This window comes from Clytia hemisphaerica, unplaced genomic scaffold, assembly GCF_902728285.1.
Source record: "Clytia hemisphaerica strain Z4C2 unplaced genomic scaffold, Clytia hemisphaerica genome assembly, whole genome shotgun sequence".
NCBI classification, from domain to species: Eukaryota; Metazoa; Cnidaria; class Hydrozoa; order Leptothecata; family Clytiidae; genus Clytia; species Clytia hemisphaerica.
The window spans coordinates 736,296-761,303 of NW_027103890.1; the positions used below are offsets into that span (position 1 = coordinate 736,296).

The 25,008-nt window shown below is 37.9% G+C and overlaps 2 protein-coding genes across 2 annotated transcripts in view; one reads left to right on the forward strand and one right to left on the reverse strand.

Annotated features, from left to right (window-relative positions):
* The first annotated feature begins 58 nt into the window (after positions 1-58).
* LOC136808666 (uncharacterized) lies at positions 59-1,718 on the forward strand. The gene is made up of 2 exons (XM_067065214.1): positions 59-173; positions 582-1,718. The coding sequence occupies exons 1-2, from the start codon at positions 83-85 to the stop codon at positions 1,541-1,543; spliced, it is 1,053 nt and encodes a 350-aa protein (XP_066921315.1). The 5' UTR covers positions 59-82; the 3' UTR covers positions 1,544-1,718.
* Positions 1,719-2,975: 1,257 nt separating this feature from the next.
* The window catches only part of LOC136808599 (E3 ubiquitin-protein ligase SHPRH-like), a 79,399-nt gene continuing 57,366 nt past the window's right edge, over positions 2,976-25,008 (reverse strand). The window contains exons 15-22 of the mRNA XM_067065133.1: positions 16,060-16,133; positions 15,704-15,856; positions 15,354-15,455; positions 13,523-13,591; positions 12,979-13,209; positions 12,316-12,680; positions 3,466-3,558; positions 2,976-3,207 (exon numbers count right to left, since the gene is read on the reverse strand). Coding sequence (XP_066921234.1) covers positions 3,057-3,207; positions 3,466-3,558; positions 12,316-12,680; positions 12,979-13,209; positions 13,523-13,591; positions 15,354-15,455; positions 15,704-15,856; positions 16,060-16,133 — 1,238 coding nt within the window. The 3' untranslated portion in view covers positions 2,976-3,056. The remainder of the gene's footprint in view (positions 3,208-3,465; positions 3,559-12,315; positions 12,681-12,978; positions 13,210-13,522; positions 13,592-15,353; positions 15,456-15,703; positions 15,857-16,059; positions 16,134-25,008) is intronic.

Sequence of the window (25,008 nt, forward strand, 5' to 3'; positions counted from 1 at the left end):
AAGAAAACAGCAGGCGGCTTATTTCAAATAAATTTCAAATCATGATTTTCAAAAAGATTCGCAAGAAGACGTTTAAAGAAAGATGAATATCACAAAATCATTTTCCTTGTGTGCTTTATTCATTGTATTTGGATATTATTATGCAGCAAAGTTTTTGCAAAGTGACAATGAAGGTAACTTTTTTTATTTTTCTCCGCTTTTTTTTCTAAGATTATCTTCCGCCCCGACGATCCTAAGTAAAGAGGTTTAAAAACTTTTAAAGAAAATTAATGTGAACGCAACAACGTGTTACTCTCGGGTAACAAGCGTCCCATCATTTTTCTGAAAATGTCTTCTCATTTGATAATGATATTGCTCATTCTTTTGTCCTGCTGACTATTTTGGAGTCGAAGGTATTTAAAAAAATTATCGGGGACATAGTGTGCCCCCTCGCCTTCAATTTTGCAAAAAAAAAAGGCAGTGTTGGCCGTAAAATGTGGACTTATGAGGAGAGAGGCAGAGACACTTTACATGAGCAATTCTACTATTTGAAGTTGTCACGTCAAAAAATCCATTCAAAAATGCTCCAATTCTTTTTGTAGGTCAACCACGGAGGAAAATATCGCGCAAACTTCCTGCAATGAATTCTTTAAAAGATAATGAAAAAAGGACGAAAGACAAGCCATGCTATCGACATTACTATAGCAAAATATTATTGGTCATAGTTTACAACCACCCACATTACGAAAGCATACCATTACTCAAACAGTTCTACCAGCCTGTCTTTCCAAACATATATTTCTGTGGACCAAACTCGAGGCTAAACTCTTCGAAAAACGTACACGAGTTCAATATTGTCCGTGGTATATTTGGTTACGAATGTCTCACAAATGCAATACGTGAAAATCACGAACTCGGTTACGAAGGTTATTTCTATATCAATGATGATGTCATATTAAATTTCTGGAACTTGATTAAAATTAAATTTGATATAAACAAAATTTGGTCATTTACAACGTTCAAAGAACCATTGAATGAGAAAACACCGACCCATTGGTATTGGTGGATATCTCCGTTCGGTTTTGAGAAAGTCCGTAATGCGGTTAACCAAATTGAAAGCCTATCCGGTCGTTTTCCGTCTTACAAACGTATGTATGACACTTTTAGACGTAACGGGAACGGCTCTACGTACGCTTATAATGGGCGTTCAGATATTGTGTACGTACCACGTCAGTATGCAATCCAATTCCAAGAACTATCCTCCATATTCAGAAGCGAAGACGTTTTCCTGGAAATTGCGATTCCAACAATAGCTCGATTTTTAGATTTAGAGAAAGACATTCATAAACTACATGGTCATTACATACCCGGTGACGTCCGCAAAAATGACACTCGCGTAACGGACAGTCGACATTTTTGGGTGACGTACTTGAAGAATCCAAACCTGTTGTTTATTCATCCGTTCAAGTTGCAGCACCGGTATGAGAATAATAGAGAACTGAATTTACTTTTGATGAAACATATTTTAATCAAAAGATCAAGAGAATTAGCTTGTTTTCAGTAAAAATAAAAACACATAAGGAAATGACTTACAAGCAGCAATTTATCCAGGTCTGTGACTCTTTATTCTTGTATTTCATTTTTTGTATTTACAGTTTTTATATCTGAAAGGAAAGTTGAAGATAATAACATATGGCTGGTATAATGGCTGATTACAATGTCAATACAACTAGGGTGTACATAAAGCACCAAATCACTCATTTAATTGACAAAATTTTAAAACTCCATTATCATTATCTACTTTATGACGATAAACCGGTCGAAATTTATCATAGAAAATTTTAATAACATATTGATTACCAGTGGTTTGCCAAAAAGAGTATAAAACTTTTCGTCCAAGAGTCTCTTTCTGGAGGTCTACAACCTTTAAAGAGCCTTGTTGTCAAAATTTACCCAGATTTTTTTCTTGGTAAATGCACTAAACTGGACTAAATGCAGCTTAGAAGTCAGGGGAATATTTAAACATAAAAAATATTTAAAGGACAAATATGAACAGTTTCTTTTTTGTACTACTAGTATGTGCATATTTACAAATGTCAGATAAAAATATCCCTTTTACTATCTCTATCTAAATATAATAAAAATATTATTGAAAATACTAAGAAAAAGAATCAGGAATCAGTTTAGGTTCAGAAAAACTGAACAGCATCGAGATTTATAATGGAAAATCTTAGACACTCGATACTGGCTATGTATGAATTGTGAAGGGCCTAGCCTGTGTCAAACTCATCTTCGCTGATTCAAAAGATAACGCGAAAATGTTTCAAAAGTACAAAAATAATCATCTACAGGCCTATGTAGAACTGCAATAGCGACTATTCAATTACAAACAAACAAGTCGATATTTCCTATCTATAATACCAAATGTTTTGCGGAAAGGTCTGAGTGGCCTTTTAAGGGGCCTTTATTGAACCAACGAAAGAAAGGAACAAGCACAATAAAAGAAAATACGAAAAAGCGAATGAGTTTACCAAATGAACGAGAGAAATTTATGTTGCAGACCTCTTAGATGTTTTCAGAGGGACAGGCGATCTTGGGGGGATTGGCAGTACATTGTAGAACAAAATGGGAGGGAAGGCGGAGGCGGGGTGGTAGCATGTAGATCTCCTTCCGAGTTACATGGGCTGTCCTAATTTCTCTACCATGATAGATGAAACATTCGCCACTTATCACCAGGAGTATGGAATATCACTTTCAACAGAAACCAATACCATACCAATACCATAATCTTATACAAGATTATTGTAAATATGCAATACCAATACCATGATAGATGAAAATTCGTCACTCATCGTCAGAAGTATGGAATATCACAAAATCTTTAAGCAGAATATAATCTGCATCTTCATCGATTACAAAAAAATCACGATGGTTCAAAGAAATTGAATCGTGCTGTTGAAAGCAATTGATCACCGCAGCTGAGGCATCTTGGTGTATGTTTGAAGCAATGGTAAAATCAAGTAGGAACATGTTGTATTTGGATATCATATAAATCTCAAATCGAACAGCAACTTATCCTAAAAAAAGTATCCGTCATCCTCCCCTTCATCTTCACCATCCGTAGTGTTTTCATCATCTCCAGAATCACTGGCAAAGACATCTCCTTCTTCGTCTTGTGTCTTTTGAATAAGGTTCACCACATCGTCGACTGTCAACTCGTTCTCCAATCTGTAATGTTAGACAAAATAAAATTTCGAACTTTTCTATCTTGTTCAAAATACCTTATCAGTAAAAAGTTCGCCGGGAAAAGGTGACGGAAAAATCACTTCGTGACAAAATCTTTTGCTGACGGATTTTTTTTGCGGACGAATTTTTTCAACGAAGAATTTCCTCCTGATAAGGTATAAGGCTAGTAAGTTTGCGACCGCAGTCGATGGGGAAAGATTATCAGTAAAAGTAGGTATGTAGACAGTCAAAAGTACGTACGTATTTTCTCCTTGTGTAGATTTGGGTTTAAACAGATGATACATTTTTTCTTCCACTGTATCTCTCACAAAGAATCGGTGCACGTACGTCTCTCTAAAGAAAAGGTTGGAAAGAAAAAACATGAAAAGACGTAGCAGGTAAATAATTTGTCTGAGAGATAAAAACACTCTGGTACAACATAGGCTTCTGATCGTCCTCCAAAGAAAAAGTTCTTATGAAGGCAAGGGATGTCTTTGCTTATTTTCCGACTCGCATTTCAACATTGCAACTCGCCAAAAAGAAATAATCCGCCACCATAATGAGCCACCGTAGCGGGAAGGCAAGCAATACAATAGTAAGCAGATCTATTAAGGAAGTAGATCTATAAAAGTGTGCGAGTCAGACTAGGTAGGACTGTAATTGATTAATTATTTTTTCCATTTCAAATAAAGTTGCTACAGCGATCCCTGTTCATTGAAATCCAGTTATCATCACGAAATGATTTGAAAAGTCTTTCGAAATTTCTTTGATTTCAGTGTCGAAAAAAATAACGAAAAGTTGAAAGCCATTAGAAATGGTCTAAAATCATATTTTAAGGCAAAAACATTGAGCCATAACAAATGTCAACTCGCTTGAAAAACAAGTGATACTTTTATGGACCTACCTGGTTATCAAACTAATCAATGAACATTGAAACAATGAAACACAAAAGACATAACTGGTCAAAATACAAAAAAATAAAGAAAAATGAAAGCATATCTATTGGGAGAAACTATCAACACAATTGAAAAATACTTTTGAAAAAGAAATAAAAAAAGCTATTAAACGCTTTTCTTTATAAAAACAATCCACTATCAGAAAAATGCACAGCTTAATAAATAAGGTTTACAGAAAACTCAAACCATCGCACTCTACCGTGACATTTTCTCCTTTTAGAAATAACAATAATAATAACAAGCCGGAACGCTGATTGGACCTACCTGATGATTAAAGTTAGAGCAAGTAGGGAAGTGTAATATAGTCGAGTGCTGGAACGGGAAGGGTATAATCAGTAATCGTTCGAGTTACGGAAATTCGAGCTATAGAGAGACAGAATAGCCTAATAAGAGTTTATCGAGATAATCGATATATATATATAATCGAGTTGAGGAGGTTCGAGTTATGGAAAGTCGATTGTAGTTTCAAGCGATAGTGGAAAAGATCATAAAACGAAAAATCAAATGGAAATCTACAAAAACGGCGATTTCCTGCATATTTCCGGCATTTTTGGCCGAAAAAAATTTTTTCTCAGAAATCCGACTCGGCCACATTTTGAGCATTGCATCGCATCTTTGTGCATAAAAATCGGAAAATACTAATGATGAAATCTCGAGAAAATGCCAAAAAAACCGTTTTTTCCGGCAAAATCTTTTTCGAAAATCGGGAGATAAGCTGATAAAGGATGGACGGACGAACGGACAAAGGTTAATTTATAGGACCTCCAGGTAGGTCCAAAAATCATTTTTTGCACAAGGTGATACTTTAGAACAATGCTACTTCATGAATCGAGTAAACAGAAAGAAATTTTTACTGGATGCTAAAATAATCGATAGGAAATTTTTTTCAAATGAGAAATTTTTGACTTGATTTTGAAAAATTGTAATTTTTTTTCCGTAGAATTACGAAAAATTCTGAAAAAGATTCAAAAATTAAAATAATCAAAAATTTTAGTACCACCGTAAAAGGATTTTAAATTTTTTTTTCGGGTATAACACAACATCGCTAAACGACATTATGTTTTAAATCTCCAGGAATTCCAATATAATTTTTGAAGCTATTCTGTATGTTTTTAGTATGAATAGCTTTTAAAGGGACATAAAAGTAGTAAAATGTAAACATTGCACGAACCACATGTCGTTAAAGAGAACAATTAAAATCACGTGTCCAAAACAAACTTGTAAAACAATTGAAACAATCATTTTTTTATTTTGACATGTGACATTTGTTTTGATTTTGTATCCCGCTGCAAACGGTTTGTTTACAAATTTCGTCACTACTTTTATGTCCCTTTAAATGAAGCAACGTTGTCAATGTAACGACAGAGAAAATGTTTTGCAATCCCATTTTATATCCATACAGCACAGCGAGTGATTGGACATTTAAAGGAGATATTCAGAGAAGAATTTCCGGGGGTCAGGGAAACTTTTCGAAAGAGTTTGATTTAAATTTGATTTTGTTAATATTCAAAGGAGTACTACCAGAAGATAAATTTCCAATAGTTTTCAGGGCGTAAATAAAAAGTTCATCTACCCCACCCCCTGTTTTGTTTTGTTAAAACAACACCCAAACCCCATCAATCAAAGTATAGAAAAACCTTCATGATCAATAAATTCAAATCTGAACTAGTATTGAACTAGTAAATGACTTTAATTCATTATTTAGTAAGATTAAATGAAAATTGTAAACAAAAGGAAAAAAATCCCCATCAGAAATTAATTTTAGTATCAAAAATTTCTAATTTCTAAAGGCATGAAGATGGATGCTTCTGTACTTTGGGTTGGCCTCTTATTATGTGTTCATCTCTCATTTGGACAATTTATGCCATTTCTACCGTTCAAACATATTCATTCGAACACTGCTATTGATGGACCTCAACCATGGTTTGATGGAGAAGTAGCTTCAAAAGATCATTGCTTCGATAAATGCGTCAAAAACTTCACTCATTGTGAATATGTACAACATAAACAAATGACCACTACAACATGGCTTTGCAGGCTTTTCAAAGTCATCTCTGACGTGTCAAATTATTTGGTTTCACAAACCGGAGAAATGCTGGCTCAAGCTGTCCATGAAAACATTGGCTGTGCAGATTGGAGAGCTAGAGGTTACACGCAGTCGGGTGTTTACTGGATTTTCTACAACAGAAATAAGTTCAAAGTATATTGTGGTCTTTACAGTTCAGCTTCATGGACAATGATAGCGAAACGACAAGATGGTTCAGTCAATTTCACTCGGTTGTGGAAAGAATACAAAGACGGTTTCGGAGATCTGAGTGGTGAATTTTATCTGGGTAACGAAAACATCCATCTCTTAACAAAAGGCCGTGAAATGATGATTTATCTTCAACTTTGGGCTTTCGATGGAACGAAATATGCAATCGGGTTTAAGAGCTTTTCTATCCAGAATGAAGCGAACAAATATAAGCTGAAGTCAGGTACCTATAATTTCGGATCCACAGACTTTGGGAATGCATGGGAAAATTTGAACGGAAACAGATTTTCGACCGCTGACAACGATAACGACGCCGGGTGTGCAGCAAAGTGGAAAGCGGGATGGTGGTTTGGATCGTGTGGGTCAACTGTGCTTCATGGCCCATATTCCGGTACACAAAATATCCCAAAGAATGAAGGAATCGTCGTACGCCTTCTAAGAGGAGAAAACGAGAGCTTTCGAACGTTAACCGTTCTTATTAAGCCTGTCTAAACAAAATGTTGTTGGAAACGTTTGTAAAGAATAATAGACATGCTGTTCGTCAACTTTTACAGCATCAATTAGAGGACTAGAAAAATAGATCAATGTTTTGTGTGTTATATTTATATATCGGACAGTTTGCACACACTGTAACAGCCAATTCGATTGACTTCAAAATATGCCATTTTTGCCCTGATTGCCAATTATTTTGCATTCGATTGACAAAAATTTGGCAAATGTGGCAAAATTTGAGTGCCATAAATGCCAAATAAAAAAGATGTGGTGAATCTGGCATTCTTGGCATTTTTGGAACTTACCTCCATACGTCTCCATACAAAACACTGTTCCCACGAGGCCTGTGTTCTTTTCGCTCCAATTTTGCCACTTTTGCCAAAGATTTTGAAAAATAGAAGACCTTCCACGTTCCAATGCTAAAGCAAAACAATGCCGATCGGCAATTTGATTGGTTAAAAAATCGTTCGCTTTACAAACGCCGACAGAAAACTGCTGACTAAGCATCACAAAACGGAAATCATAATGGTGGCGTTGCGATGTACAAATTTGCCATGAAGCTGTGATCTTTTGACATTGAAATTGTAGATTTGGCAAAGTTGGTGAGTATGGCAAATTTGGAAGTCAATCGAATTGGCTGTAATATTTGTTGCTTTTTATCTTAAATGATGTTATTCGTGATTTGCACCACTGGAGAGTCTTCTGAGAACTTCCATCCAAATACGTCACTTAAACAAGAGCAAAAGTGACGTGTTGGGTGGAAAAAAAAAACAGAAAAGTTGCATAATTTCGTGAAATTGTTGAGGTCCATTTCTGTTCCAAAGTTTGACATGTGGCGGAAATTCAAAGGGATATAACTGGAATTTCATGGGGGTAGCTTTTTAAATCCTACTAAAATTTAAAATTCCAGAGGGGTTTAAACCTGAAATTTTCTGGAATTCCAAGGGGTTGCAACACTTCCAGCAACAAAGGAATGGATTTCCTCAATTTGGGGGTATACGGTTTTTTTTGGAAAAACCCATTTCTCCTAACCCTACATTATGTAAGTTTTTGAAAGGATGACGTGGATTTGAAGGAGTTGATTCTGATTACTCAAGACTGATATGAATTTATCATTAATATTAATAATCTCAATATAAAGTTATTCATCCACTTCCCAGCTGGCACACAACGTTGCTTCAACGTCTTTCTAATGTTCATAACGTCCATATAACCTTAGATGAACGTTACAACAACGTTGTGTGCCAGCTGGGTTATCAATCACGCTACCAAGCTCTCTTGATACAAATGACAAGTCATTTTTATATTCATGAAGTAGGGTTGGACGATTTTTTCAGGGGGTCTAACCACTAACCTATATTCAACACCATCGACTATAAGCCACATCCGTTGTTCAAGGGAGAAGGGGTGAAATTATTGGAAGCTACTAAAATTTGACTTTGATTTTTAGAGGCTGTTGTATTTAAAAGCATTGAGTTTCAAGCCCGAAGGGCTAGATGAGAGACTCCTGGATGGGAAATCAAACCACTTATTTCCCATCCAGAACACCAGCGCGTAGTTTTTACACAAACACCGGATTGAAACTAAAATCTATCGCTAGATTTAAAAAAATGTAGTTCTCCAAAACAAAGGAACCGCTAGATACAATCCATCGTCAAGATTACGGCGCGTTCTATGCGCGTTTTTGGATGGGAAATAAGTGGCTTCAATTTCTCTTGCCTGAGAAGGGTTAAAGTTTCACCTCTAGCCCTTCGGGCTTGAAACTCAATGCTTAAAAGGATATCATTTATAAAGTGGGATAATGTTGAGAACGGGGATAACTCCAGGGACGATAGAGATGTGAAAGGATGTCCAGAGTCAGCCAAAGCAAAAGTAGGCCGAGTAATGACGTGAAAATTTTAGTTTTGCCTAGGCTGCGCGCATCTCTCAGTTTCGTGCCCGGAGCGCGAAATTTCGTTTAGTGGCGGTAGACAAAGAATACGCTCCTGCTCTCCGCCCCCTTGTCTCTACTAGACCCATCAGACGATCAGACGTTGAAACTATGAAAAAACACAGCAAATTTAGCAACATAAATGACAACATTAATAATTATAATAATCCAACACCCTCCTCCGTCGAAAATCCTCAACAAATAATTTCCGTCATAAGAGAGAAAATTCGTGCAATCGATACACAGAAACATAAACAACAAAGCACAAAATATCAAAATTAGCAATGATGAAATTGAGCAAAATGGGCACGACCAACAACATGATTCACCCACTTTTGAATTCACATTACCACCAAAGCCCCCCCCCCACCAAACAGCACCCACATAAATAAAGGTACATTTCCTAGTTCTATAAGCCCATACACCCCACCGGGACTTAAAGACTGCTATCCTACTCTCGGGTACTTAATACTCGGTGGAAAATTTTCGAAAATTAATTAGCCCCCCCCCCTTAGCTATTAGATACCCGAGAGTAACTAAGGTAAAGAAATTCAAATACGTCGATTTCGATGATTTACTTCATCCACCACCATCAGTCAACAGTAGCACAGAATTACTCGGTTTTCAACTCGATGTAGACAAAAACCTTTTACTCAAACCTAACCAAACAAAAGCAAGAATACGTGACTTTACATCATGGATCTTCTGTGCATGGAACCTCTTATACCAAGGCTACTCATCCCGGTAAACATTAAGTATTTCAAAACAATTACAAATCTGGCAAGAAAACATCGTTTTGAAAACATTTATTTATACGACAAGTCTCAGCGTCAAACACTTGCTGTCCAACACTTGCTGCATGCTCGACTACGAACAACCGACTGGAAAACACTTAATGACAAATTATTTAATAGTTTCCTTTGATATTCGCACTTACCCTCTTGCTATCATTGTTCAAACTACGGTCATTATGCTTCAGCTTGCCCCTTTAAACCAAACGCTCGTACACCAAACAAATATGCCAACCCATACACCTGGATTGTTTAACGTTTTTAATCCTTTTATAGATTTTATAGATACTAATGCAGGCAATTGGAAGTTTTAGTTTTGCCTAGGCTGCGCGCATCCCTAATGTTTAGAAATATGTTATATTGTTTAACGTTTTTAATCATTTTATAGATTTTAAAGATACTAATGAAAGCAATTAGAATTTCCTTTCTTTCAACTATTTGGCCTCAGTCTATTGTAACAGACATGATTGACATAATTCTCGACACACCAGAAATATAAACAAGCAATATGCTGAATGGACCTACCTGATGATGAAACTTAGATAGCAATAAGGAGAAAACAATCATTAAGAAAATATAGCGGTTAGCAAAAATGCACTAAATTTCATCATTGATTGTTTGGGGGGGGGGGAGGGGTTTAGGGAAAAAAGAAATAGAAAGTTCCGGTTGCAAAATTGCAAAAGTTTTATTGACGATTGAATCATGCTTGATGGTGTCATTGTTATCAATAATTTTTTTAAGTGAGAAAAAAACACAGAAATATATGGAAAAAGCCCAATTCAAATCTGCAAAAACGGCGATTTCCGGCATACTTCCGGCATTTTCGGCCGGAAAAACATGATTCTCAAAAATCCGAATCGGCCACACTTAGGGCATTACACATCTTTGTGCAAAAATCGGGAAAAACGATTAATGAAATCTCGACAAAATGGCAACAAACCGGTTTTGACGGCATATTATCGGCATTTTTGGCCGAATTATTTTTTTTCCAAAATCAGGCTCCGTCACATTCTAGGTATTGCCATTTTGCATCAGTGTGCAAAATTTCATGAAAAAATATAAAGTACAGCTCGAGAAATTCAAGAAAAACCGTTTTTCCGGCGACATTCGGCTGTTCCGGCGATTTTTATAAAGTCCCGGCATCAAAAATCAGTCTTATTGACAATTGAACCATACTTGATGGCTGGCATTGTTATCAATAATGATTTTGCGTGAAAAAACAAAGAAATATCAGGAAAAGTCCAATGAAAATCTGCAAAAACGGCGATTTCCGGTATATTATTGGCGTTTTCGGCCAGAAAAGAATTTTTTCTCAAAAATCGAACTCGGCCATGTTTTGGGCATTGCTATTACGCATCTTTGTGCAAAGAATCAGAAAAAACTAATGATGAAATCTCTAGAAAATGGCAAAAAACCGGTTTTTCCGGTATATTTCCGGCATTTTCGGCCGGAAACAATGTTTTTCGAAAACCGGTCTCCGTCACATTTTCGGTATTGTCATTTTGCATCAGTGTGTAAAATTTGATAAAAAAATATAAAGTACAGCTTGAGAAATTCAAGAAATACTGTCTTTCCGGCGAAAATAGGTTGTTCCGGCGATTTTTAAATAGTTCCGGCTTCAAAAATCTATTTTATTGAAAATTAAAACATGCTTGATGGTGGGCATTGCTATTTATAATGTTTTTGAATGAAAAAAACAACCAATTATAAGGAAAAAGTCCAATGAAAATCCAGAAAAACGGCGATTTCCGGCATATTTCCGGCATTTTAAGCTATAAAAAAATTTCTCGAAAATCAGACTGGGCCATGTTTTGGGCATTGTTAATACGCATCTTTGAGCAAAAAATCAGAAAAAACTTATGATAAAATCTCGAGAAAATGCCAAAAAACCAGTTTTTCCGGCATTTTTTTTTTTCGAAAATCGGGCTCCGTCACATTTTGGGCATTGCCATTTTGCATCATTGTGCCAAAAATTAGAAAAAACTAATGAGCCAATCCTGAGAAAAGCTGGTAACAGACGGACGAACGGACGAACGAACGAACGGAAAGACGGACATCGGTTGATTTATAGGACCTCCAAGGTAGGTCCAAAAATAATAATTTGGCTAAGAACATCGATCTATGCTTATAAATAGTGATTCTTATAGATAAAGATTCGGTAAAGATTCGGTTTCAGCCAAAAAAATAATAAGTGTTTCTAGAAAACTCAAACCCTCCACCTTGACATTTCCATCTTAAAAAAACTAATAAAAATAATAATATGGCTAAAAACATTGATCTATGCTTATTAATAGTGATTCTTATAGATAAACATGCGTTTTTTGAGCCAACAAAATTTTTTTGCGAAAATCTGCTTGAGCCATCTTTTACCTATGATGGTACCCTACTTTCATGCAAAAAATCAGAAAAAATTAATGATCGAATTTTCCACAAAGTCCAAAAAGCCGTTTTTTGGCCCCAATTTACCCCCCAAAATTTTTTTTCGAAAATCAGGCTCCGTCACATTTTGGCCACCACCATTTTGCACCTTTGTACCAAAAATCAAAAGATTCCTATGATTCAATCCTGAGAAAAGTTGGTAACAGACGAATGGACGGACGGACGGACGGACGGACGAACGAACACAGGTTAATTTATAGGACCTCCACCCCACCGGGGTAGGTCCAATAAAAAGTCGAAATGACTTACTTGTCTTGTCCGATGCGATGGACTCTTCCAACAGCTTGTAATTCATCAGATGGATTAAGCGCCGGTTCCGTCAAAATCAAATGACTTGCCTCAATAATATTTAAACCTTTGGCGCCCGAATGGAGAGGCAATAACAAAACGTTGCAAATCTCATTTTCTTTGAAGAAAGTTAAAAAGCGCTCGAACTGTTTTGGATGTGCTCCGGCCAGTGATTTGAATTCCACATTGTTGACACTGAGAGCTTGGCTGATGACTTTTAGTACGTTTGTCCACGTGGAGAAAACAAGAGTCTTGGCTTTTGGTTGTTCAATTTGGATCCATAAGATACGGCGAACGACAGCTTCGATTTTCGTCGAAAAGTTTCCCTAGAGGATAAAGACGGTAAGTATTAATGTATCCTCACTTGTTTCATTTTCTAGTGGCTTTTACTCAGAACTTTTACACTTATTTGGGAATCATTGCTGAAAAAAAAAAGAATATTCAAGTGTGTTGTAGGTGAGGGTATGAAATTTGATAATCTTTCCAGGCGAATTACCTAAAATTACCTAAAAGCCACGATTGAAAATGCTTGAATAGATTTTTCGGATTCTTTGAGCTGCACTGCACAGTTCAAACTGTTAAGCTCAAATTTTGTGTAAAAAGAGAAATGTTTAAAGATCATACTTGAACTGAAATGTTAGCGTCGAGTATATCATCATTACTATCACTGCTTGCTCGATCAGTATCGGTCGACTTCACGGCAGCCGGTTTTGCGGTGACGATTGAGATGGCGGTTAGTTTGCTTTGTGCACGACACATGGGACACTGAATAGCAGCTCGTTTGTAATTGCTTCTCTTTTGAAGGGTAGTCATACATTTACAGCAAACACTGTGACCACAAGTCATTACTGCCCACTGAGAGAAAAAAATTTGGAGTTCAGAAATCTGATAATAATATGGCAAATCGAGATCATATTAGGATTTTTAAATATTTTTCTTCCCATAAGGGGTTAAAGTTTAGTGGAGTTTTCTAACTAAGGAGAAGGTTTCGATCGATTTTCCACTTTTGCAGGGCCTTGTCATGCGAACAGGTTCTCTGGTATCTCTGAAAAGGTTCTACAAACATAGGGCCAGAAATCTTAGCGCTGCCAAGCAATTTTGTGAGGCACAAGAGAAAGCTGCAATACTTCATCCCACATCGCAAAGTAGGCAAAACAGGCAAACTTACTTCACTGCCCAGTGGGAAGACACAAATAGGACATGGTTCTGGATTTGAACCATTGTTATCCTCTTGCACCTATAAGGAAATGACCTGTTGATCAAAATCAGATAAAAGTAGGTGTTCTACATTTTACTATTGGGATTGAGTAAACACAATAAGTTTTAAAACAATGCAAAAACGTCTGATTTATTTTCTTTTATCATTGTGTAACTTGGTCGTCTTTTTTTGAAAATTTTATGACAAAAATCAGGAAAAACTAATGAAGCAATTTTGCACTAAGTCCAAAAAACCTTATTTTTAGGTAGCTTTTGGCCCAAATTTACCCCGAATTTTTTTTCAAAATCGGGCTCCGTCACTTATTAGGCATTGCTATTTTGTATCATTGTGCAAAAAATTAAAAAAAACTAATGAGCCAATCCCGAGAAAAGCTGCTAACAGGAAAATGGTAAAAGGGAATTTCCCCAAAAAAACGAAATTCCGTAATTTACGACGAAAAAAAATTTTCCAAGAAAAATTACTTCAGCCACATTTTAGGGTACTTTGCACTCTATCTTTCTGCCAAAAATCAGGAAAAACTAATGAAGCAATTTTGCACAAAGTCCAAAAAACCTTATTTTTAGGAAGTTTTTGGCCCAAATTTGCCCCCCAAAATTTTTTTTCAAAATCGGGCTCCGTCACTTATTAGGCATTGCTATTTTGTATCATTGTGCAAAAAATTAAAAAAAACTAATGAGCCAATCCCGAGAAAAGCTGCTAACAGGAAAATGGTAAAAGGGAATTTCCCCAAAAAAACGAAATTCCGTAATTTACGACGAAAAAAAATTTTCCAAGAAAAATTACTTCAGCCACATTTTAGGGTACTTTGCACTCTATCTTTCTGCCAAAAATCAGGAAAAACTAATGAAGCAATTTTGCACAAAGTCCAAAAAACCTTATTTTTAGGAAGTTTTTGGCCCAAATTTGCCCCCCAAAATTTTTTTTCAAAAATCGGGCTCCGTCACTTTTCAGGCATTGCTATTTTGTATCATTGTGCAAAATATTAAAAAAAACTAATGAGCCAATCCCGAGAAAAGCTGCTAACAGGAAAATGGTAAAAGGGAATTTCCCCAAAAAAGCGAAAATCCGTACTTGACGACGAAAAAAATTTTCCGAGAAAAATTACATCAGCTACATTTTAGGGTACCTTGCACTCTATCTTACTGCCAAAAATCAGGAAAAACTAATGAAGCAATTTTGCACCAAGTCCAAAAAACCTTATTTTTGGGTAGTTTTTGGCCCAAATTTGCGAAAATCCGTATTTGACGACGAAAAAAGATTTTCCGGGAAAAATTACTTCAGCCACATTTTAGGGTACCTTGCACTCTATCTTTCTGCCAAAAATCAGGAAAAACTAATGAAGCAATTTTGCACAAAGTCCAAAAAACCTTATTTTTAGGTAGTTTTTGGCCCAAATTTGCCCCCAAAATTTTTTTTCAAAAATCGGGCTCCGTCACTTTACAGGCATTGCCATATTGTATCATTGTGCAAAAAATTAGAAAAAAGTAATGAGCCAATTCCGAGAAAAGCTTGTAACAGACGAACGGACAACGGTCAAATTAAAGGACCTCCCGGTAGGTCCAAAAAAACAATATATTATGAAATAAAAACAGCTTCCTAGTGGAAACGATGTCATGATTTTGAGTACTCCCATCAGCTCTGATCACAATCTAATTATTAGTTATTTTAAATATCTCTATTTTGGATACTTTTAAAAAAGGTTCTTAAGAAATATCTTTGACCAGCAAGTTCAGTGGTATTTAATGGAATTAATGGAAGTGGAAGTTATACCATTCCTTACCTTTGCAAGATTTTGTAAATAAGCCATTTGCCCGTTCTTCAATTTCAACTCTTCGCTTGCCGTGACGCGGTCGGATAAGAGCGCGTAACGCGTCTGGCTAACCTAAATGGTAGTGGGAATAATGATAGTTTACAAGAGCCTGAATTGGACCAATTTCATCACCAATTCGGTTAACCCCTTTATTAAATGTGATCTGTGTTACTAGTGTCATTGAGAACAAAGCAAAGTATTTCCTATCAAACCAAACATCTGAAATAATGTTCCTAGATATCAAGAAAGGAATCGATTTACACAGAACAGGATCAAAAGCAGGTTAGTAAGTAATTTATCAGGGAGAAAGTAAACATTACCTCGCCTAGCCTAACAATATCATTTCTGGCTTCACAAAAACCTTCTGTCATCTCCTCGTAATGTGTCGGGAACCTTAGCCTGGATATACACATTTCCAACTCATCGATAGCCTGTACTCGCCCGTGGCAAGCAAGATATAACGATCTGATCAGCTGTAATTAAACAGAAATATTTCAGAAGAATGGCTGGAAACCAATTTTAAAATGTTTACTAAAATCCCAAAACCAAAATTGTCATCCCCGTAATTAGGACCGCGTGAAATTTTTTAAATTTAGCGGATGGTTTCAAAGCACTAAATCTAATCCCACGAAAGTATTGTTTCAAAATTCATCTCTCGCTCAAACAATATACCTACATTGAACTCCTTCTTCAATTTATCAAAATATTTGAGCTGATGTCGACCCGCTTCTACAACTCTTTGTTCCATACCTAGTAAAGAAAGCGAATGACCTTTTATCAAATACGAATTCCAGAGGAAAGAGGCATTTAATACAATATAGAAGTCAAATTTTCGGAGCAATGGAAAAAACTAAATTTAATCGAATCATTTTATAAGTCGAACAAACGGTGACTTTTTCAGTTTAGCTAGCACACCTTAAATTGACGTAGCTGACAATAGAAGTATTTTAATGTTGAATCCATTGGTACAGCATGTTTTTTTAAAAAGATTTTTGCAGAAGAGCAAATTCTCTGTTCTACAGTTTATCTCACGTTTATTGTAACGAATGTGGCAGTGCATCAGTTGCGTCTGGTAGAGTGGGCAGCTTTTGTTTTTATTATAACGCAAACCCGCAATCTTTTTCATCATAGAATCGATTTCAAACAATTTTGGTCCCTTTGGGAACTGGGCTTGTATAGTTGATTTGGCGCACAGTAGATTCCTACTTATTTAATATTTTAAGTTACCCTATTAATTCGAATAAACAAATTTTTCGTAGCAATGCAAACAATGTAAAGTCATCTGAAAATATTTAGTTTTGCTTGGGCCTTGGGAGTTGTCAGTTATAAAGTCACAAGAAGAAATTACAAGAACTAAAAAGGAAATTTATAAAAAAAAATGAAAAAACGTTAAACCAGGTCTAACCTATTTCCACCTACAATCATGGTCGTAATATTTGAGAAAAAGGGAAATTCCCACGAAACCTTATAACCACAAACAATTTGGAAGCGCTCTAAATTAGGTTGGAAGGGTAGAGTTTTATCTCTGAGTTTTAACGCTAGACTTAAGCTTAGGATCTAAGGATCCAAAAGTTCAAAAAAGGTCCAATAAGGCTCAGAATATAGCCTGGAAGTCTATAAACCCCTCCCAAATTGAAATACTCGAATAAATTTATCAATTAGCCCAAAAGTAACTTTCTCGCCCGAATTCCAAATTTCGAGAAATGAGGAAAAAAGCTAAATTCTCAATATATTTTCACCAGTGTTTGTGGATATAACACTACATGTTTTATCACAAAATGATAACAATTAATTTTTAAAAAGGAATTCGAGAGGCCATACAGACGTATCAGCTATCTGTCTTAAATTATAAATACATGCGTCAATTCGTAATACAGGCGTCGATTCCACTTATATTCAGCAGCAAGAAAAATGCTTTCTAATTTTCCATTAACTCAAGACTATAAATCAAAGGCGAGTGTCGCAATAAACCGAAGAATTATTTTTCTCGGTGGAAGCTGCCTCACCAAAGTGGTGTAATTCCGATTGATTTACGGTGGCTGCATTAGAAGTAAACTCCTCACAAGGAGCTGGTACAGTGGAATCCATTCTTTTCTTGTAGCAATCAAAAATCTTGCATCCAAATTTGACGTATATATAATTGAAGAATTTTGAGGATTGTTGACCAAGGTTTGTAAACCCACCGGCAGGACTGAGAATATACATGAAAAATGAAACAGTGATAACCCTCTTGCGTGAACCCTCTCTAGGGATTTTGTTATGGCCTTCAAACAAACATTCTGATATGATGCTTGAACAACAATTTACAATGATGATTAATCCAAATAAGACCAACGGGACTGTAGTCAGGGCAGCGATGACGTAATCGATCTCACGCATGCAACCTTGTTCAAAGGGAGTCTGTACAATCTTCCCTTCAGATACCACAAAACAAGATCTGTTAAATTTCTTTGTTAAATACTGATAGCATGCGGCACCAACTCTTAGCAAGGATGACAAGGTAAATGCCATGACTAAAATACCGTAGCAAATAAATGAGACAATCGTGCGGTTTTCTTGATTATATCCATACAGCAAAAACTTGAGCGTGGTTATACAAGTGATAATGGCGAAAATACCAAGGAGAATATCTTTAACCAGCAAAACCCAAGTGAATGACGTCACATACTTTTCGATGTAAAAGTATTCCAATAGAAGCTCTGGACCATCTTCAAAAATGAAACTGGCTACATAAACCATGTTTTTCATTCTTGCTATGTGTAACAGATCAAACTTTTCGTCTTGCGAAGGCGATCGAATACTCGAAGACTTTTCACGGAAGATTGACATATGTCTAAATATTCTCCACGTGAACACTTTACAAATACATCCAACCAAGGCAAAAATATATATGGCATTGTTGACACTAGTGTTTCGATATATTCCCTCATCAATAACATCTCCTCGCTCCAATTGATAAAAATGTAAACATCTAAAGTGATGTCAATAGCGTCCCAGAGATATTTGAATAACACCGTTATTACAACCACGTACCATAATTTCACTTCAATTATCTGCTTTTCGTATATGTTGCAGCACGGGGTACGACATTTTATAACGGTGGAAGACTGAAAAAGGCTCTGCGACTTCAACATGGCGGTATACGCTCCTCCTGTGCATCTTTTTCAACATTCTGTATAAAGCTTTGAGATATACGAATAAAAACATCCAATACAAAGATACAGGAATGATCGACATTGCCAGCAATAAAGGCTGATTGAAACGAGGCGACCATTCTTTCTTCAATCCACAGAACGTCGAGTTACCTATTGGCACTGGTAGGTAGTAACAATTTCTCGATGACCCGTTCATCTGCATCGTTTGCTCTTACGTCTTGTTATCTCGTTTGAAATAAAAATGTACAGAGGCGATTCTATAGCCTCTGTACTACGCCCAGAAACCACCTTCCACGCCCGTAACGCCCTCGTTACGGTTGAATAAACTTGAAAGTGTTTTACTCTGCTCAGATCGCCTGATCTGGGAGTCTAGTTTCGGATATGATCGGAGTCGGTGGTTTCTGGAATGCGTCAGGTAAGATCTCTTTTAATTGTAAGATATAGCTAGCACAGAAATACGTACAGTCTCCCCTTCTCTGTTTGATGTCTGGACTAGTCCTCCACCCGTTAATAATGTGGTGTCGACTTAGGCCTGGGCCGGCATCGCATTATTACAAATGGCGCCCAACGTAATTAAAGATCCCGGAGCTTATTTAGAAATTTTTTTTACAGGGTTTTATTTTTGAAAGACGTAATTTTTCGGCTCCTTAATAAAACAGAAAAAATAATAATAAAACCGACTTCCTTAAGCACTAATGGAAGGGGTTTTTGTTTGGTTTCATCGATCTTCTGGGTCTGTATCTACATAACGTAGCGATATAGTATCTGGAGCGCACTATATCGGTGTCATCCGACTTTTTTTATCCTCAAAGAATTTGAAAAAAATTAGTAAGAAAAAAACACTTTTAATGTGCGCACGGGTTATAGACTACTCCAACAAGGTCGAGGCAATGACGGGCGTCTTGTATATAAGGAGAACTACCCAAGGGACACACTGCCCGTTCCAGTGTAACTATAACATGTTGATTGAATAGGAGGTTAGATGGTTGTGTGAGAGAGTAGAGAGAGTTATTTAGGTGTTACATGTACAAATATAAATTAACGATTATTTTTTTCTTTCAGCAGACAGTGGGGCAGTCTAGAAAGTTGAGTGAATGTGAGAAGCGCGCGCTATATAAGTTTAAAGCTCAGAATGATGTCTCGAGGCAATGAGAGTTATGACGAGTGTGGGGGATTATTGAGTTATTTGGAAATATTGAATTGAGTTATGAATTACAGAGTTATATAGAAGATTATTTGAGTTATGAATAGAGTATTGCGATTTTTTGGACCACGTGTGACCATAGCTTAGCGCCCGAGCGTGGAACAGTCACGTTGGTGGATAATAGAAATTTAATGAGATATATAGGAATCATGATGGAGGTTTAGTAGATATACGTATTTAGGTTTTCGAGAAATTTCGGAGAAAATCGAATTGCAAATTTGCAGAGAAAATTAGTTGTACAGAATATGCGCAGTTCTGTACATGAAAATAGAAACACTGTTTGGTATGATAAACAAGCTAAAAATAGAATTGATGAAAGTTGAACAAGATTAGCTCATGACCAAACAGAATAACAGAAGAGTGTTGAGATTGTTTCACAGCGATCCCTTTAATTTTTGTTTATACACAGGCAAAGTTACTGAGTTTGTTGGGCCAACCATGAAGTTTTTTGTGCAACAAGCGAATGATTGACTGTGAGTGAACAAAAATTAAAGTGAATGCTGAATAAGAGTATTTGAAATTAGTGGAGTAGAATGACCTGAATCGACCTTGAAATTTTCGTTGTTTTTTATTGGTTATTTCGTTGAAATTTTTTTGAAAATTTTTTTTACCTGGAGTTATTAGTTGTTGTTTTTTTTGGTGTTGACGAAATCTGATTGGTGGAATCGATACCAGCCTGTCAATCGGACACAGGGACTACACGGAAAAGAACAACCAGGACGTCAAGGTACCACTTATAGTGTGTTGTTGATAGCGATTATAGTAGGTTTACGTTGTTGAGATTAGGGCCAAAAGTGATTCACAAAAGCAACCGCTTCCTCGTAATAAAAAAAAGTGAGACAGGGGTGCCTGCCACGCATATTATAAAAAAGATTAAGAAACTGTTTTGTTACAGCGTCCCATGAACGACGATCTTAGCTTTTCTCCCTTGCTAGGTTTTGAACGGTCCAGCTCCCCCAACAGCTTAGAAGAGGACCACTATATAATGGCGAATACTGAAGGGATTGCGCCCCGCGAAGACGCTACACCTGAACTCCCAAACGATGAGGTTCTTAGGAGCCTTACTAACGCGTTAAAATATGTTTCAAAAAGTAAACGGCCAGCGGCCCCTAAGTTTAGCGTTGCTATTTTTTCGGGAAACGATAACGAGGACCCAGTGGCTTTTGTGAAACGGTTTAGGCTTCTAGCTAAGGCTCAGATATGGGACGATAATGAGTCCCTTGAATATCTCTCGGTATACGTGGCGGGAAGGGCCGCGCGTTGGCTCGAGGACCTTCCGGCTACGGATAAAACAAGCTTGGAGAACGTTTTGAAGTTTTTCCTCGAAAAGTTCAAAACCGTTTTTACCCTTTCGAGCCTAGAAAGGATAAAGATGTTAGAGAAAGAGTCGGTAGGGGACTACGCCGACAGATTTTGGATTCACACGATGGCACGTTTCTCATGGATCTTTTCATATCAGGACTGACTGAAAAGATGAGGAACATGGTTGTGTTTGGATCGCCAAAGACGGCCAGGGAGGCAGAGGATCTCGCGAGAAGGTGCTATCTGACGGCTTACAAGCCCTCAGATGCTGCTACTGCGAGATCGGATGTAACGATGGACACGCTGAAAGACATTGTTACAAAACTTTCGGAGGCTCAGATCAGGGCTGAAGATCGACGAAATAGTGGCCATAACAAGTTTCGACCTAGTGGTCGGCAGTTTAGAAGTTATGGGAGAGGAGGCGGCCATGACCGTCAGTGGAATGGACAAGGTCCAACTAACGGTGGGAGAATGAATGAGAGGCGAGGAGAGTCGAATGGGAGAAGTGTGGAGTGCTACAATTGCCATAAATTGGGCCACTTTTCAAGGGAATGTCCAGAACCTAGGAGAGAAAGGGGTTCACTCCGAACATTGACGACCAATGACGAGACAACTCCGCTGGAGGCTGATCAAGGAATTCAGTCCTTCAACAAAAACCAACTTAGAATAAGTATTCCATTCATTGCAAATGAAAAACTTTCTGTCCTGAACCTAAACGTCAATTTCGGGGGAGCCTCTGTCTCAGCTTTGGTGGACACGGGAGCCACAGCCTCCTGTATTAGTGAAGACTTTGGTAAGACATTACCCAAGGAAAACAAATTTATTACGGACGTCCCCACACACTTGAGTCTCGCGACTGACAAAAGTGTCAGCACAAATCTCAAAGCGATTTTTGAATTAGGATTAGGGCCAGGAGATCATTCCACAAAGATGGAATTTCTGATCGTCAAAGGACTCTCTTGTCCCATAATTTTGGGGAATGACTTTTTACGCCGATATGGCGCTATAATAAATTACGATTTGAACAGTTTGGAGATCTCGAAACATGCGAAAAACGATGACGAACAAGAACTTAAGATTAGTAAAATAACTTTTGAGTCAAATCCGGCCATGACACCGAAAAAACCAAAAACTGTGAATCATGAAGATTACGTTGAAGATCAAGTGAAGAATGTTAATGTCCCAGAGGACATGAAAAATAATTTCCGAAGATTTTTATTTAAATACTCGTCAGTTTTTTGTCATGACCCGGATAGCCTAACACCAGCCAATGTAGAGCCGTTTGAGATAAAACTTAAGGACAAATCTCCTATCCAGTTGCGAGCGTATAAGGCTTCACCAAAAGTGAAACAAGTGATCGAGGATCACATTGACAACCTTTTGAGAACCGGGGTCATCGAACCCTCCCGGTCAGATTTCAGTTCTCCAGTAGTTATTACTCCAAAAAAGGGTGGCACCTTTCGCTTTTGCGTGGACTATAGAAAATTGAACAAACAGATAGTAACGGAGGCCTACCCCCTGCCATTGATCGAAGAATTTAGCCGATTTTAACGGTTCCCTGTTTTTTACGATAATTGACATGAGATCGGGTTACCATCAAGTCCCTTTGGAGAAAAACTCACGAGCGTGCACGGCTTTCATTTGCCATATCGGGTCGTTTCAGTTTAGAACGACCCCTTTTGGTCTCGTGCACGCTCCTGCAGGTTTTCAGAGAAGAATTATGAAAGCTTTTGGCCAACCCCTACCCGAGTTTGTGAAGATTTACTTGGACGACATCGTCGTCAAATCGAAATCCGCCCATGAACACCTAACCCACCTTGAACTTGTTTTTAATGTCCTAGCTCATAAGAACCTCCAAATTAAACCAACCAAGTGTGAATTTTTCCAGACCTCCATTACATATTTAGGCCACGTAGTCTCACGCAAAGGTATTGAGACTGATCCTGATAAGGTCAAAGCGATTCGCGATTTTCCAACACCTACTTCAACAAAGCAGGTAAGGAGTTTTGTTGGTCTAGCCACATATTACAAAAATTTATAGTTAACTTTTCGAATTTAACCCGGCCGTTACATGCTCTTACTGGTGCGAATGTACGTTTCGTATGGAATGAAGCAGCTGAAACAAGTTTTAAAATCTTAAAGGAGAAGTTGACTAGTACCCCTGTTCTAGCGCATCCTGACTTTTCGCTTCCTTTTATCATCCATACAGATGCCTCTGACACAGCAGTGGGAGCAACCCTATCTCAGGAGATAGATGGTGTCGAAAGACCTATCTCGTTTCAAGGGAGAGCACTTACAGGTGCAGAAACGAGATATAGCGTAACTGAAAAAGAGTTCCTAGGCATAATCTTCGCTTTAAAGAAATATCGTCCGTTCGTATTTGGATCAAAATTTACGGTGGTCACCGACCACCAGCCAATCGTAGCACTAGTCAGATCACCGAACCCAAGCAATAGGGTCGCGCGGTGGATCATGACTCTCCAAGAGTTCGAATTATCATTAGTTTACCGCCCGGGTAAACTAAACGCAAACGCAGATGCTCTCAGCAGAAGAGAGTATCACACATTGAATATGCTTACAACGGTATCTCAGAATGAGATCGCACAGTTGCAGAGACAGGACATACAACTGGCCGATCTCATTAGATATATAGAATGTAAGACGATCCCCGAGGATGAAAAGTCGGCGAAGAGTGTTCTATTACTTTCCGACCAATTCTTTCTCAGCGGGGAAGGGGTCTTATTTAAAATGGGTATCCCAAGGGTGGACAAATCAAAACTTGTAGTCCCCTCTCAGCTGAAAGAGGAAGTTCTGATTTGGTCCCATGATACCTCACATTTTGGGGTCAATAAAACGTTTGATCGAATCCGATCGAAATATTATTGGCAAGGATTCTATAAAGAAATTCAGAATTGGGTCTTGAGCTGTGAGGGTTGCAACAGAAAAAAGAATCCCAAGAAGAGTAACCTTCAACTCATGACCATCCCCTGTTCGGAACCACTGTCGGCGTGGGCCATCGATGTTTTGGGTCCCTTCAAGCGCACAGTCAGGGAAAACAGATATATAGTAGTATTCACAGAAACGTATACAAAGTGGCCAGAGGCCGTCGCGACTAGTCACACCAGAGCTCCTCTAATAGCGGAAATAATATTAGAACGCATCGTTTATAGGTTTGGCGCCCCGAGGCAGCTTCTTTCGGATCGCGGAAAGAATTTCCTGGCAAGGCTCGTTGCCGAACTCAGCACTGCTTTGCGAATTAAGAGGGTTCATACCACAGCATATCACCCAGCGACAAACGGACTCGTAGAGCGGTATAATGGAACTTTAGCACGTACACTCGCCCAGTTCACTGACGCATTTCAGGACGACTGGGATACCCACATTAACTCTGCCCTATTTGCTTATAGAGTTACCCCCCATTCCACTACCAGAGAAACTCCCTTTTTCTTACTCCACGGCCGCGACCCCAGAATGCCCTTAGACGTAGCACTTATACCACCAACTGAATTAGAGGGAGAGTTAGCCGAACAGAAAGAACAGCTGATAACCTCCCTTCGTTTGGCCCAAGAGACCGCGAAAGAAAATATGCAACGATCCCAGCAAGCGAACGAAGAAAGAAAAACACCAGTGGACGCGCCTTTTCTTGTAGGAGACTTGGTATGGCTACATGTGCCGGACTCTATCAAGGGCCTTTCTAATAAACTGAGATTCCGTTGGCATGGACCATATCGTATTGTTGAGCAAATTTCGCCTGTCAATTTTAAACTCGAAATAGAGGGGAGGAGAGTCCCAGTAAATGTCCATGCCTCCAGAATAAAGAAGTACACCCCAGGGAAAGACCGGACAATGAGGTCGAAGGAGAGGACGAATTTTGTGACGTCCCGTTGGATTGCATCCCCTTAGATTCTATGCCGCACGTCCCCGATCCGACAGTGGAAATCGAACAGGAAGACCTGGTTTATAG